General features: G+C 39.5%; 1 protein-coding gene across 1 annotated transcript in view; it reads right to left on the reverse strand.

The window, feature by feature from the left end:
- Positions 1–17,040, reverse strand: part of ALK (ALK receptor tyrosine kinase) — a 317,575-nt gene that overhangs the window by 214,644 nt on the left and 85,891 nt on the right. Inside the window, 1 exon segment of the mRNA XM_064648001.1 lies at positions 6,537–6,701. Coding sequence (XP_064504071.1) covers positions 6,537–6,701 — 165 coding nt within the window.

The following is a 17,040-nucleotide window of genomic DNA, read 5'->3' on the forward strand; positions in this document are numbered from 1 at the left end:
GAAACCGAATCCCACTTGGAATAAACAAAACCACAAAAGTTTACAAATCTTCAAGAGATACCAGTCATTTATCTGAATGCTTATAAATAATAAAACTAGGGTGGCATCATATCACAAAGCTATCTTTTTAAGGACTATTCAACCATATGGATTGAATCTTTGCAGACCAGGATGACCCACGTTCTTCTTCAGCTTTAGAGAGGGGGATGCAATAAACATTCGGGTCTGCAAGATTTTTGTCAAAATTTGCAGTAGGTTCAAAAACATTTTTCTTCTCAAAATAGAAATCCCCTGAGAAAACAATTCTTGCCTTGTTGTTTCTTTTTCCAGGCCTACTGTGTCAAGATCTCAATGACTTACTAAAGAAGAAATACCTCTGATACCTTGTTTAAAAAGCACATAAGCTAGATCAGTTCTATGAGATCAAGGCATATCCTCAAAACAGTCATAAGAATTAATGTAAAAGGAAAACTTTTGGCTGTTTACTGTGAGCCCAGCTACTCTTTTTACCCCTTATTCTTTCCCCTGGTAAATAGCTATCTTTTTCAGAGAGAATTTTTTTCCCAATTTTTAGTGGAATTGCAAGTGTTAAAAGTCTCTTTTCTGCTTGAGTCATACATGAAAAATAACTTCTCACCTACTTAGTTCTTGCAAGCCCACATTGATTTATACTCTACTGTTTTGTTAATAAAGTGATAATCTGAAACAAAATATTATTTATTATCTTTTATTATCTGCCTCGTTCTTCTTTGTCTGAGGAATCATAAATTAAAGTCAACAGCCATTTTATAATCCTGCAGTTCATTATTTCCCATTTGTTAATATGCTCAGTGCCTTAGCCTTGCTCCATTTCTTTAGTAATAATTACAAAAATCAAATCCACATTAACAAAATATGCAGATACTTCTTGTTTTAGAACTTACATAAGAGCTTTTCAACTAATCAGTAGCTGGTTAGGGCACTGTCCTCATTCATCTCCCACTTCCCCTGCCATCCTTCATGAAAGTTTAATCTACATTTTCCATTAAGAAGTTGTCTCAATTGGAGTTCACATTTGCAGGGTGGCTTTGATTTTTATTTGAAATGGTGGTCATACCTCCCTAACTTATCTCTTAATCTGAGCTTTTTATCAAGTAGCTGCATATTTTCCTGGCCCTGAAATCTTCAAATCACAGAAGCAGAAATTCACTTACTTTACCTAGAATCACAAGATTTAAAAGAGGAGCAGGCAACCTGCCTGCAGCACCATGGTCAAGAGTGGTCAAGACTCAAAACATTCAAGTTTTAAATTGCGTTTATGATTAGAAACAGACCACTCTGACATTTGATCAGACCTAGATTTGTGAGTAATTGTTTTGGGTGCAGCTGCTACTGGTCCTTCCCCCTTAAATACATTTCGTACTAGTGGTCATCTTTTCCTTGTAAAGTTCGACTCAGAAGGAAGCCACAACTCTGCTCTCAGATCAAGGGCAATGATTACTGTCCTCCAAAGTCCCTGGGCAACACAGCAATGCAAGTCTGCTGACAGGAACCTGAGCCAGTGGCCCCCGGCGGAAGGAAAATACAAGCGGTGGGACGAGGTAGCCCAAGAGATGAATTCTGAAAAGGCACACTTTCTGATGTATGTTAAACCACCTGCTACTTAGAGCTGTGTTCTAGAGGCCCTCATAGTACAGAAAGCCCTGGGTTTGACTCAAGAGCTGAAAGGCACAGAATTTATGGCTTGTTTGACCCATCTCAGGTTTATTAGAGAGGCAAATGACTCTCCAACTTGAGCATGACAAACACCTACATCCCCACAGCTGCAAAGTGCAACTTCCTGCAAACCCCTTCATTCCAATCACAAACTGGCTTGTCCGACCTGCCTCCTTAGGAAATATTGCCACAGTAGCAAGAACTGCAATTCCTCATATTTCATTACAATAGACTGCAGTACGTTTGCTGGTATAATATATTATGAAGGATCATGAATAATTAAGAATTAATCACACTTGTCAAAATAAATAAAGGCAGTCGGTGATGCAAAATGCTTGAATTTTTTATAGCATCTTTTTACTTATTCATGGATTAAAAGAAGTCTAGTAATCCACAATGGATTGCCTATTCATTACAGCACATACAATCCTGATTCAGATCCCAAAAGTAGAGGTTTTACTGTCAATCCTTAGCACATCGATGGAACTTTAACCTTAAATCTCTGACCCTGCAGAAAGTTACAGAAGTTAGACTTGGAAATGTTTGTAACTCCAGCAGATCTTCAGAGGCATAGCTGGAAGATACACTAGTGATTCTAACACCCATTGCTCCACTTACAAGATTGTGTGGAATGGAGAAGAGTGAAACGTTTTCGCACAAATTTTCAAAACAAAACCCCAACCCCAAAGTACCTTGATAATAATTATTTTCTAGATCTCTACAGACAGACAGTCATGAAGTTTTTTCTAATAAATACTCAATATTTTTGCATGGTTTGAAGGCATTCCCAAGGCTTTAACAGAATAGCAAATAACATTAAGTGTTTAAAAAGCAACTTTTCTCTGACTCTCCAAACTGGTCCAAAACTCTTAGTGCATTTTTCTCCTTTTTGAAAGGGAAGAAGAACCTGGGCTGGGAGGTGAGGTAGGGACACACCACCACACCAACCCTACCAGCACGGACCAAAGATCCATTAACTTTAGATATGTGGCTCTTAAAACAGACAGGTGGAGATACAGAGGAAAGAATATATGAACAGGAAGAGCAAACAGTTGTACCTCATCACCCCTGGCCTTCATGGCCTTTCACGCACGTTCTTTCTGAGCCAGGAAAGGTTGTCTTGAGAATCCAGTAGCTGTAACTGTTTTTCTTCTCTTCTCATATTCTGTCAATTTGCACACTCACAGAATGTTTCAGCACCAACAATATCCCAGGAAAAAAGTTCCACGGTTTCCCTATTTGTTACATACTAAAGGATCTCCTTTTGTTTTACCTGACATCTACCAATTTCACCTGATGCTGTCCAATTCTGTATTAGAAGAAATACCGAATATTTTTTCTGTACTCATCCTCTCAGTGCTTTACAAAGTCTTCAGAGTTTATAAACCTTTATACATATTTTATAAAGATTTTATAAAATGCTTTGATTTCTATACAACCTTGCCATGTATTCCTTTAGATGTCTCTTGCAGGCAGTGTAGCCCTGGTTAATTTAAGACTTCATAAAAGACAGCCATTACATACTTTAGATCAACCTTGTTTTCTTTCTTCTAAAAACTTACCCAGCTGTACTAAAAGATTTTTGATGCATGGGATCTAGAACAGAATACCATGTTTTAGATACAGCTGCCCCTCACATTTATACTATAGCATACTGTTCCTATTTCCTACTCTCCTCCCAGTAAGCCCCAAAATCACCTTTACTTAGTGACTGCTTCTGAGTTGATGTTTTCACAGCTCTATTCTTACCCCCAAATCAGCTTAAGTGACCATAACCAGCTTACAATCTGTCTGCATATATGCCAAACTCTGATCGTCTCTCACACCACCTCAATTCAAATAATCTACACTAAATTTCACCTGTCACTATTACCTGGTTAAGCATCCTTTTTTAATTCCGTGAAAACTAGACCTTCAATCTTTTACCCTGAATAATTGAATATCAAACTCTTCCACCTCACCATTTATTCCTATTCAGAAGATCAATGATTTGTGTGACAGTACATGCTGAACATGCCAAGTGAATGGAGTGCTCAGATGTGACTGTAACCAAATGCTGAGACACCTGAAACTAGTTCTTACTCTAGGCAGCTTAATCCATGATTTGTTCCAATTTCTTGACACTGAGCTGTATCCTGCTGCTGGGACAGGGGCAAAAATACAGAAGTTCTTCTAATGCCTGTCTTAGGGAGATTTACCAGTGATTTCCTACTGAACCTTTTAGAGAAACTTACACGCAGCACAATGAATCATACCAGAGGCATTTGTCTCTATCAATGTCTTGACATGACCTGATAACCAAGTGACAAGTATGAGCTAAACCATCCCAAAATCTAGTTAAGCTATCTGTTTATCTCTGTGCATTACTGTCTGCAAAGGAGATGAAATGAGATTGAGATAATTGCAAGTACAATTTGCAGGAAACAGTGGGGGTTGGAACTACTGTGCTTAATTATTTCAGATTGAAACAGACCACACAACTATATGCCAAACAGCCATAATTAAAGTGATTTAAAATATCTAGATGCTAGCTCCAAGTGTTGCTTTTCAAATGAGTCTTTACACAAGCAAGAGTTACAGTTGTCTATGAGTTGCAGACCTACAGCTCTACTGAGGGGTTTAAGATTAAATTACCACCATGTCCAGCATGCCTGATAAATTAAAAACCCAAACACACACACACATACAAGCAAATACATCACCTCAAATAATCCACTCTGATGGCCCACCAATCTAAATCCACTCAATCAATATGACACTGGTTACCTGCCCCTCAGAACAGCAGAAAACAGCAGAGCACAAGCTTCAGCCTAAATTGCCTATATTCCAGATGGAAAAAAAACAAACTTTGGTCTTAGAAATGGAATTTTACCCCAATAGGCAATTGGAAATCATCAACCACTAACATCTTTGGTTTTGGGCTACAGAGCCAGTCAACAGTCTCCCTTTCTTGTGCTTTGGTAGATATAGAAAACTGAGTACAGGCAAAGGTATAACTCTACTGAAAAGAATTCAAAAGAATCATACAAAATGGAGCACCACATTGACCTGGCCAGACTCTTTACCTGGAACAATACATTTACTTCCTTGTGGCTTTTCCCATTTTTTCCCCGCTTCAGGAAAGTAACAGCTACTCTTCTCAACTCAAAACAAGGTTTTGACTCCTAAATTTCAGTGGCAGCCAGCCTGCACTAGAATTTTAGAAAAAGAACAAGAGCAGAACTTCTGCTTTACCTCAAACTTTCCCTGAACTGTATCTTCATAGCAAGAAATTCAGTATGCGTATGTATGTTCGCTGATGTGGAAATTAGAAGATATTTGCCTGCAGCACAAATGTGGTCCATCTGCTTTACACACGACACAGATCACGCCAAAATGACTTGGTCTGCTGATGAATCAATGGGCCTTAAAAGTTAATTTATAATGGCTATCTGGGGAAAAGTGCTATACTATTGATATGGATGAGAAAACAGAATATCAACGAAAAGCAGCACTGAAAATTTCCTCAGTATTCACCTGAACATAACAACTGCTACGAGCAGTCAGACTGCAGCTCTGCAAAGTCAAATGCCATCTCTGATGCTGGCTACTAAGAAAAGGATCCTTTCACTTGCAGCTTTCTATATAAGAGGCCTTAAATTTGAATTAAACAAGCAGTGACGAATGTATTCTGCAAGAATTAATCTGATCTTTCTTTAAATTTATGCATACTTCTGGCCCCCATAACATTAATTCATGTATCTTATTTGCACAGTTTATTCAGGTGCTACATGAAAAATATCTCCGCTCACTTGTTCTATACCTGGAACTCACTAACTTCACAGCTGCTTTCCACTGCTCTTCAATGTGCATTTTAAAGACTTCTAAGTCCTACCACTGTAGACAAAATAAAGAATTTTTGTCTGTTTAGTTTTTCCTAGTATGGAAACTTATCCCTCATAATTTTCGTTGTCCTTCCTGACATCTCTTTGTTTTTCTGGATAAAGCCTGTAGCCCTAACTTCCCCATTTCCATTTTTGTAGTTCTGTTCTTATCAACACCACCTGACCCTTACAGGGAGAGGTTTCAAGCAGATGTCACTAACAGCCAAAAGGATGTTAAGGATTTTGCTGCTTTCCTAAGGTTAGAAGAGCACAAATATATCTAAAAATCTTTCAGAACTTATAATCTTAATGAAATATGCTGCTGTTCACAGATATGATCACGAGCAGGAAAAGTAATTCCAACAAACCAAATTTGCTTCCAAGAAAGGAGAAAAATCTATTGCACTCACTTCTTTTCAGGCTTCCTTGCTCTCTTTAAAGACAGGATCTTTTTTCCTTATATTAAGGACAAACCCCATCTTTTGCTTTCTTACCAAACAGAGAACCTAAGCCCTGGACACAAGATATTGCCTAAAATGGTCTGCAAATATGCAAGCAGTACACAGGACATTGAACAAAGGTAAGGCTAAACTCTTCCAAACACTGAATGACCTTAAACATAGGCACCATAGGATAGTTCTCATCCAAATACCATCCATGGCATGGGTCAGCCCAATTAGGATATTTTACACAATATTATATTTGATGCTTTGATTCCCATATAGATGATGAAGGTTGCCTTTAGATGAAAACAGATCTCTTGTGCAGAATGACCCTCTTTTGTTTGTCACATCATTTGCATTCATCATCTGCTGCAGTAAAAGGATTCTAGCTGTCTTTAGCATTTCAGGAGGACGTGTTTGTTTGGGTGGGGTTTTGGGTTTTTTTGTGAGGGTTATTTTTGGGGGTGGGAGCATGGGTGCTTTGTTTTTAAAACTAACCACTACACTGAAGGCATAATAGTTGCATTTGTCTTACCTTTAGGTGTACTTTCAGAGTGATCTCTCTCTGGCCCATCTGGGATGTTTAGCTGTGAGATCTCCTCTGCACTCAGTCTGACCCAGGCATTGTTGGGGGTTTCCTGCTCTTTTGAGGTAAAGGAATATTCCAGCTCACAAGGAGATTCAAAATTGCAGTCAAATACTGGAAAAAGAAAATAGACATAAAACATATCAGGTTAATTAAATTCAGCTTCCTCTGTGCTAGAAGATGTGAATACACACTAATTTTATAGTTTAGTAAGTTAGGGCTTGGTTTTTTCCATAATGAGTTAGAAAGAAATAGAAGAATTCAATAAACAGAAAGGCAAATATGTGCCTGAATGTGCTGCACAGAGAGGTTCATTATGGAGGCAGCAGCCTCAAAAGGGAGGCCCAAGAGCCAGTTATTCCCCTTCAGGACAGCTAAAAGGGCAGCACAGGCTAAAACAGGGAAAGACATCATCCGGACTGAATGATATCCGTTAGTCAATGGATAAAATGGGACATAAAGCCAATGTCTTCTGGAATGGTGGTTCAAATTCAACCAGGACCAGTGTAGTGCAAAGACTACTAACTCTCTTCACATTGATGTTTCATCTCAGTGAACACAGGTCTCTACAAAGCAAGTCATATATCCTGGGCATATGGGATGGGCTGGCAGCCACAGGGACTGTACCCACTAGGCAACATTCTGACTCTCTAGGTTTGGAAACACTTTAGTGAGGCAGCAGGCAGCAGAAACCTGACTTGCTGCTGTAAAACTTCAGCCTCCAGGTATTACAGCCAGCATCTGCCTCCAACATAGACATTTCCTTTTGAGATGTTTCTCTTTCAGAAACCCACTACTCTGCTGGTGCAACTATGATTCACTTCCCAAGTCAAATTTACACCGTAATTCAAGTTGTTTAACACAACATGCAATGATAACCTTAAAGGATTTTACTTTTAATTGTCAAGAACATAAAATTTTCTGTAATTTCCTGCATACATTTGTTTTTATCACCACAGTCAGCACTCAACACAATATTCAGTAAGAAAAAGAAACTATTTCTGAACTAACTCACTGGTTCTGAACAGGCTAGATCTATTTGAAAAAGCTCTTCAAAAAAATCCAGCTGCTCTTTCGAGTTTTCTATACTGTCTACTGTCCTGCCATAGCTATGCAAGTGAAACAAAAAATCTGAATTGACATTAGTGAAATTAACTGTTGTGTTTTTTTTTTAAAACTTCAATTACATTCTCTATTAAACATCTAATTCCTTTAGTGGGCACAGATTTATGTAGTTCAGCCTATTCTCCTGGTGATATAATATTTTCTAATCTGAAGGTTAATACCATTGCCCTCCCGCTACACTTTTCCCAGCTAATTTGCTGTTTTAACAGCAAGCTGGAAGGAACAGTCTTTTTCCAGTTTATATTTGATATTCTTAACCAGGTGCTTTAATATTCACTCAGCATTTTGAATACTTCACAATGCCATGGAAACCATACAATGTAAGAAATCCATATACACTACAAGCAGCAGAAACAAGGATTACACACATTTCCTTAAATTCAAATGCACAAGCCCCTACTCTCTTCAGGCCTCTATGTTATCAATATAAATTTCATGATACATGAAGAACACTTCTATTTGGGCATCAGGGAACTGTGGATATATTAATGCATTACAGTTTACTATTGCAATATCATACCCAAACCTCAGACCACTTATTTCTTAAAGTCCCTTAGATGGTCTTTACCAACAAAAAAAAAAAAAGAAAAACAAACCCAATTTTTTTTTTAACCCTATAAAGTATTAGGAGTCTATTAAACTTTGTATCAAAGAGCAAACAAATGCTCAAGTACATGTTAGAGAAGATGTATTGTCATTACTGTACAGTTTTGTTATGGGGAACACCTTGAGGAGTATGTGTTTTAGGGCACTGTGAAAAAAAAGGTGGAGGGAAGAAACACAGCTCATGCAAGGACTGTTTTGATGGAACCCACTGGATGGCGAAATGGAAAGCCCAAGCCAAGGACGACACGTGGCAAGAACAATCATTTCAAATCAACTACTTCATTCTTTGTGGCCTTCTCTTCCTGATCCTGATTCCCTCATACTTTCTTCAGCTTTCCAGAAGTTGCTGCTCGCTTCCCCTTCTCTCCTGCCCAGCTGCTCGAAACAGAAGCCTGTGTGCTCTCTTACTCTCCTGACCCAAGCAGAGAAGCCCTCCATGGATATCCACAAGGCATTCCTTATTTTCCTCCTCCAGTCCCCCATGACAGTCTGATTGTCAATACTCAATAGCCAGCTCTGCTCCCCCATTCGACTTTCCAGAATTCCATTCTCAGAAGAGAGCTATCAATCAGTTATGGAGCCCTTAACACAGCAGGCCTCTGACCTACAACTGGTACAGCTTAATCGGGGTATGTGACTAAATAAGAGTCATCACATTCAGTCTTATGATCCCTGCAGACAACTAAAGGCTCTGCCTGAAGAGGGGAAAGTAAAGAAAAAAAAGGCAAGTAGCAATACCACCTCCTTCCCTTGCAATGAATAGCTTATAGAGAAGTAGGCATGATCTAACATGCCTGCTGTGGTCAAGCTGAATGTCCTTTACAACAGGTTTTTCCTTGGAAGAAGGGGAGATGATTTGGCTCCTACATCTGACAATGTCTGCGATTTAATGGAAACATACTTGCATCTTCTCCAGAACTCAGTAGTCCCCTCACATCACCAGAATATCAGTACTTTTCTTAGGCTCTTATTTAAATTAGTCCTGTGTAAGACACAAATTTCAGTGCTATTATCCTATTCAGTACAAAGAAATGATGACAAAGAAATGCCATCTGATGCAACACAGCAAACAGCATCCAATCTTCTAAGCCTAACATTAACTTCCTACCCTTAGGCTTTCCTTCTTTCACAATGTCCTTCACTATTGACAATGCAATATACTTTATAAAAAAGGAATTGTATACAATACTTTTTTTTTCACTGATAAGCTAGTTTTGATGTGTTAGCTGCTACAAGACCACATAAGCCACACTTGCAAATGCAGAACCTTCATAACATTTGAATTGCTGCCACAAATCACCTGTCAAATTTTACATCTCTGCATAAAAAAATAAAGTGCTTTTCCTTCCTTCTTTACTTTTGTCTTAACATTTAAATGAAAGACCAAGTTTATTCTTGTCTTGCCCAGTTAAGCACAGAAAGCAGAAGCCATGTGTCTTTGGAAGCTGAATAAAAGCCATTCTGCCTTTTACTGAAAAACCAAATACTGCAGGAAGGCAATTAAATCTAACACAACTTTTAGTGATTATTTTTTAAACTTACTAGCAATATAAATTGACTAGATACAGAGCTTTGGGACTTGAATAGTGTGCCTAATCAGTAAAGTGGGATGTTTTTCTTTTTTTGTGATTTCTGATGTTTTTCTAAAAGTGATGTCACAGAGATTTACACCCAATAAATGCATTTATGCCAGAGCTGTATTAACACTACAGATCCTAAAGGTTCTATATGAATTTAAGTTCCATATAGCAAAAAAATAGCAAAAGCTCTTTTTAAATTTAAAAAAACCCCAAACAACCAAACAAACAACTCGTCGTCCAACAACCTCTTTCATCTGCAACTACTGGACATGAGAGAGACAGAACAGATAATTTATTAGAGGTCTATTTCACCATTACACTTTTAAAGAAGAAACAAAAGTGATGCTTATAATCAAATTAAGGCAAAAATGTGTTTAAGAAAGGCTTAGACATCAATCAGTTTAGCTTCTGGTACATAAAAAGATAGAGGATACTAACCATAGAATGAAAAGCAAATTAAGTTACTATTCAATTGAAAAGACACAGGAATCTGTGTATGTCTGATGATGCTTGAGTCTTGTGACTGCTTCAATTTATTTATTTTTAACCAACATACCTAACAGCAATAATTTATGCACAAATAACTAAAATATCTGGCAACCATATCTGTTTCAATTAAACTGATTAGAGCTTTCTAATAAACAAATGACTTAAAATAGTAATATGAATAATAAACCAAAACACAGTAATCTGTGGGAAATATCCTTTTACCTTGCTGCAGGTCAGATTATGGATCATTCGCTCTTTGGGTCATCTTAGATTATTTGTGTAATCACCCATCACTGAAACATGCCTTATTTAGAACAAAAATAAACTAGTTTAAAGGGATATATAAAAAACCAGTTCTTGTTGAGAAACTATTCTGATTATCCTTTCTTCAGCTGCCCAAAAAAAGGCTTGGTTTATTTGGTCTAAACCACATCTCCTTTCAACCACAAAAATCTTACCAGCAGGTAATTTCCTCTTAGACTGCTCCTTTCTAGTTCTACATGCGCCTGACTTTAAAAGGTCCTTTTCCCTCCCTTACAAATCACTCCTCCATTACTCTCAGCTGGGCACCCCTTTGGAAAGGTGTGGTTGCCTTCTCACCTCACTGCCACAGACAAGGGAGCAGGCAGAGGTTCTCTGTTCTCAGCAAGATCAGCTTAGAGATGCACATCCTCACTGGCACCTCATCAGCTTAAACATGACTAATTTACACTACATCCACAGACAAATGCACAATGTAAAGGTCACTTACACCTGTCAAAGCGGGACCACAACCTCCCTCAAGAACATACCTCTTTCAGCAGCAACAGTCACAGCAGCGGTGTAGAAACAGATAAAATATTCTTGCACAGGATGTCTTTTTTTAATACAAATATTGACAGATATTCCTTGCGGAGGAGACATAATTTAAATTGTATAGTAGAGATCTGCTCTGCTGAGTGAGCTTTGAGACCTCCATCAATACCCACTAACCTCTATTTTACTCGTGTTATAAGGCCTATAAGCTTTTAATTTATGACAGGGAAATGACAAATTGATTTTCCAGTTATTAATCCTAGTGACAGAGCCAGTTCCTAAAGCCTTCCCATTCCCTTTGAGTACAAAAGGGCACAGGCCATTCAATCTAAGGGTTGCAATTGCCTCATCAGGACTTTCTGCATTTCTATTCCCCAACACAGGGTGCACATGCAGGGTGACACAAAGAAGCCTGCAGCGATAAGTATTTCTCCCCAAGAATAGAACATAAGTAGGAGACTCTGCTCTCTGGCTGTCAGCTCACCAGCCTGCTGAACACCCAGGAGGATCAAGGCCAGGTCCTTGGAAGTGAGCGTTGCCCCGCTGGCACAAAGAAGGGGTGAAAGTCCTTGCAAATGGATTCCTGGCGTTATCTTTTCCCTGTGCAACTGGAGATACAGCAGCAATTTAAAATGAGTGAATCCATAATAGGAAGGAAGGGCACAGGAAAAAAGCACAAGGGAAAAGGTGTTGGCGGTCACACAAATTCAAGAGGAAAAACAATTGCAGGGTTTAACTGCCTTGTTCCTGCTGAGCAAGCAAGCCTCAAGAGACGTTTTCACCTATTTCCTTCCATTGCTCAGGAATGAGAAAGGGCAAACTGCACATTTTAAGGGACAGTATGCCACATGTATCCCTGTCAGGCACCCTGGATCTACCCTTAGCAAATGCCTGTGCCAAACAATAACTGCCTGGTCTTGAGGCTGCCACTCGAGGAGCTGACAAGTGTGAGAGCAGCAGCATGGCCTGACAGGGGTGTTGGGGAACTGGGGATGCACTCAAGTAGCCCCATAGCATCACTCTGTACTGCAGGGCTTTGGGGTCCATCCCATCTGATGAACCTCAGTCACCTGCAAGTGAAGCAGTGAGGAGAACAGCTGGGCAGCATGCCAGCTCCTCTCCCTGCCCTGAGACGCAGCCTGTGTTCATCAGGGACCTCCTTTTAATTTCAAGCTACTTAGTGCAAGTTAGTTTATCTCTCTGTGTCCTTCCTCCGCACCAGCAGGTCTCCTTGGTGTACGCCCCCCCGACCTTGAATTTACTGACAGGAAGGCTGCTGTTCCCTCACAGCAACGACATTCAGTCGCAGGGCTCCAAGGGCTCCTCAGAGCTCGCTGCCAGCAAGGAAGTCTTCAATGTGGCCAATTTCTCCCCAGCACCCAGGGCAAGATCGCAGGGGTGGTACCTGCTGGGTAGGGTCAAGTGTGGCTCATTCCTTCAATGCCCACCTTGGCGGAAAAACACTCAGGTTTCCCCTGGGAGAGGCTATTAAGGTTAGATTGCATTCTGAAGAAAAGAGTTTTGGAGGAGCCCCACCGGAGGCATGATTTCACATGTTCAGTAGAAAAGGGAATAACCCCCGGGGAAGAGTGCTGGGGCCTGGATGCCCAGTGCAGGGCGAGCTGCCTGCCTCCCTGTGGAGCTCTCCTCATGCCAGATGCACTTAAATTAATCCTCTGGGGAGTGAGCCACTGCTGGATGGGCCACTGCTTAGAGAAAACAGCAACACAAGTATTCATCTATTTGTTAAGAGAACCTTAAAAATGACAGCATCTACTTTATATATACCCAGCTCCTCAGCGTGCACCAGGGACTGAATCACCAAAATCTCTGACAGCTGCTTTGTTCGGTGGAAATCAAACTACAAAGAAGAGGGCCAGGACTCCTTCATCAATCAATTATAAGCACAGTCTTTCAAGACAGCTACAGAGAGAGGTGTGAGGAAGGGGTGCTGGGAGAACAACTAGCAATAGCTCTCCTTTCCATTCCTCCTGCTCCAAGAATTGACAGAGCTCATTCTCCACACAAGAAATATTTGCCCACCAAGTCTCCCATGCATGCAGCAGAAACAATACATGACAGTGCACTTCTAATGCCAGTTCTGGCCAAGAAAAAATGAAGTACTGACTAACAGTGATTGTTAGAAAACATGCTCCAGTTGGCACAAAATAGTGGTTGGATGAACTGTCATATTTTGACAATTCATACAAGAGACCTCTTGCATGAATTTTGAGAGATCTCTAGAGAAGATTAATACTTGAGAGACAGGGAGAAAAGACATTTGTTTTCTAACTGTATGTTATTTTATTATTGAAAAAATGTTGAGCTGTCATAGGCATATTATCTGCAGATGAAAAACGATATAAGGAAAACAAAAACTTGAAAGAAAGTAAAAATTTCTCCCTAAAAAGATTTTTTCTTCCTTCTTGCTTAGCACAGCCTTCAGTTTAGCGAGACAGATGCTGCTTTTCCTGATTTTCCTCCCTTTGGATTTCAGCAACATTGCACATGGCAAAAATACCATATAATTGTTAAACAAGAATCCTTGCATATATATATGGGGTCACAGCATCTGCTACTTTATACGGAGCAATTCAATTAATGTGGTGTGAGTAACTGCTGTTAATCGAAATCTTGCCCTATTCTATTCACAATGTTATTTCCAAAACCATATTAGAGTACTTCTAGAATTGCAAAAAGGATGTGTTTGAGTTAAGGTGGTACATCACTTTTCCAATATCTTTACTAAGAAAGCATTGATTGTTTTTTCCTCTGGGATGAAGTAGCATTCTCCTTGTTCCTCTCCTGACTTTATCTCACTTTCTGAACAGAACTTGCTGTAACAATCAGTTCATATCCATGCATCTCACTATGCCATGCTGAGCCAAGAATCATGATAGCTTTATTATTCTGAAGATGTCAGTATTGGTCTGATTTGCTGCAGAGTTATCAAACAAGTAGTCATGGGAACCTAACCATAACATGAATTCATCTGGATGGTGCCCTCTTTCTCTCCATCCTCCCTTTCGTCTGATGCTCAGACTCATGGAGTTTTGTGTCAGCAGTATCTACTTGGTATCCAATACACATGAATGAAATGGTATCTCGAATACATGCACGAGTATTTGAATTCAGCAAGTTGCACATGACCCACCAGAGAAAAAAATTTAATAACCTGACACCTTGCTGAGCAGCTGCTGTGCCACTGAGCACGAAATACGCGCGAGAATGACCCCAAATTATTCCACAGTAAAGTAAGTCCAATGAATTTTTATTTTTTAGTTAGCAAACCCAATTCAGGAAATTAGGAACTCATTACAGATGATATTCCATTAGAAAGTGTAAAGAAAACCCCCAACAACCCTGTCAAATTAGTTTTCTGAAGACAGAGAGCTGAGTGAAATTATTAATAAGTTGTTAATAGAGGCCATCCTTTGGATTGGGCTTTTAGTACCTATTAAATCAAAGCTGTGAACAATTATGCATTCTCGTAGGTATGTGCTCCTCCCCTGCTAAACTCACATTTTCTAGTCATTTTTAAGCACACTAGTCATTTGGTAGCCAAATTACCCTGACTTTTAGTCCCAGTTAACTTTGGAATACAAAACATCACTATTTCAGAGGGAGGGGAAAAAAAAATCTGTAATCTATATTGCAGAAGCCTGAGAGAGGTACTTTTGCACAAAGCTGGTTCAGAATAGTCAAAGAGTTTGGCTGCTACTGGACAGACAATCTGGCAAAGAGACACACAAACAGCACAGTGATATAAGAAGAGTTAAAATGCAAAAGGCATCTCCTGTTTCCTAAATGATCCAACATGGCAACACTTATGCCTGTTATTCTCATGAAATGTGTTCTTCTTTCAAAACAGAGTTTAAGTGGGTTGAATTGAATTTGATTTTTTCTCCAATCAGTAGCACTTTCTACAGTTGCCACTGTACCCTGCCAGGATCATGCTCCAGGTTCGCTGTTGTTGGGTTGGCTCAGGGGGATGTAGAGGATGAGGCAGAAAGAGGTGTGTTAACTGCATGAAGGTTTACAGGCCTAAAGGGGCACCTGTCGTCTGGAAACCCTGTTACAGAAGCTTAATAGATTTTATGTGGTGGACAATTGATTTCTTATACAATACCTGTACAGAAGAGAAAATTAACGTTCAGCCAACCAGGACAAGAAATGTAATATGTGGCTGAGTGCAGTTAATCATGTAAGCCTCAAGACAGAGATCCATCAGATCTGAAAATGGGAGATTAATACATTACCATAAGTCCACATATGCAGAATGCATTAAAAGTTTGCTCTAGCCACAGGAAACAGTCTGAGTGTACCTCATGAGAACAAAAAAATACATAAAAATGTGAAGATTTAAAGTCTCTTCCTGTCCCTCAGGTTGAATTCCCAAATAATTTTGACTTCACATCCATTTTTTTTAGCTTTTATTTTCTGAAAGGCGGATGGTTTTTGCATCTTTGAGATGACTGCTTAGATGGAGACAAATCAAGAAATCTCTAGACAAAATAGAAAAAAAGTCTTGTGAATTCATCACTTGAGTATCCTGTTGTGCCACTGATTATCTTTTGGGATTGCTGCATATGGTTTCAAAGATATCATCAGGCACTGTCCCTGCCAGAACTACCAGAGGCAGTCTGTTAGAATTTTTAATTCTGAGCAAAAGAAAAGAGAACTTATTTTGGCAGAGGAAGAGGGATATTACATGTCAATTTACTCACGCTTTCAGTCAGAGATTTCTCCAATTGCAGAACATAGGGAAAAGGTAATTGAGACAAGTAATATTGCCCCACTCTGGCAATGTCAGCCAGCTAATTAGATGGGTCCCATCAGATGATTAGGCAAACAAAGTTTTGATAGAAGTTTTACTGAGCACTCTGTAATCAGTCATGCTGGGAGAAGTGAGGAAAGCTTTTGACAGAAGAAGAAATCACTCTAGTAGTAAAGGACTGCTGGGGGTTTTTTCTGCTCATGATTTATCGTGTGATTTTGGATTAACCACTTAATCAGAAGGCAGGGGTGTGTCCTGGGACAAGAGTACTCACTTAGAGCTTGGATGGTCTAACTTTGTCTTCTTCCTTGATCTGCTGAGTCTGATGACCTTCTCAGAGCCTCATACATCCAGGGCCAATAATCAGCTACTGAAAGGCACTGTCCACCCCTGCCGTGCACATAGTTCTGGACAGAAATCCAGATCCCTGGGAAGTTTACTAATAGACATTCAGGTGGGTATAAGCTGAAGGTGGTATGCAGAGGAATAGAGGTTTAAGAAGTGCCCTCTCAGTCTTGAGCTATGTTTACAGGCTCTACTCCACATATCCACATCAGTCCTCTGCGTGTTGCAAATCTGAAGTGGCGGGAGTGTTCCAGACTGAAATGAGTGACTTTGAGGGCTACTGCTACCCCTTTAATTTAAAGGAGGTTCTGCCAACTTTTGTAAACATTAAATTGCAAGGCTAAAAAGCCTCAAATTACCCCTGCTTATCTTCAAGATTCTCCAGTAGTTTCAAGGTGCGTGTCCTGAATTACACCTACTGAGGGAGAAAACAGTTTAGACTTGTCCTGGCTGAAGATTGTGTTTTGTGTAACACCTCATCAAATTCTTGCCTTTCCTTGCAAAACAGGTGGTTGGAATATGGTAGAATTTGGTCTTGTGCAACCAGCTAAAATCATCATAAATCATTTCTGCTTAGATGCAGCACATTTATCTCCATGTGATGCTGTCAGATGGAATCAATGCATTTAAGTTTTAAGAACAAAGCCTTCCCTTAGAAAAGTATTACTGAGAAACTGAAAGAGTTTAGGAAGAAGTAATAAAGGGTAAATTAAAAATCATTCTTGCAACTTCTGAG

The sequence above is a fragment of the Pseudopipra pipra genome, chromosome 3 (assembly GCF_036250125.1).
Source record: "Pseudopipra pipra isolate bDixPip1 chromosome 3, bDixPip1.hap1, whole genome shotgun sequence".
NCBI lineage: Eukaryota > Metazoa > Chordata > Aves > Passeriformes > Pipridae > Pseudopipra > Pseudopipra pipra.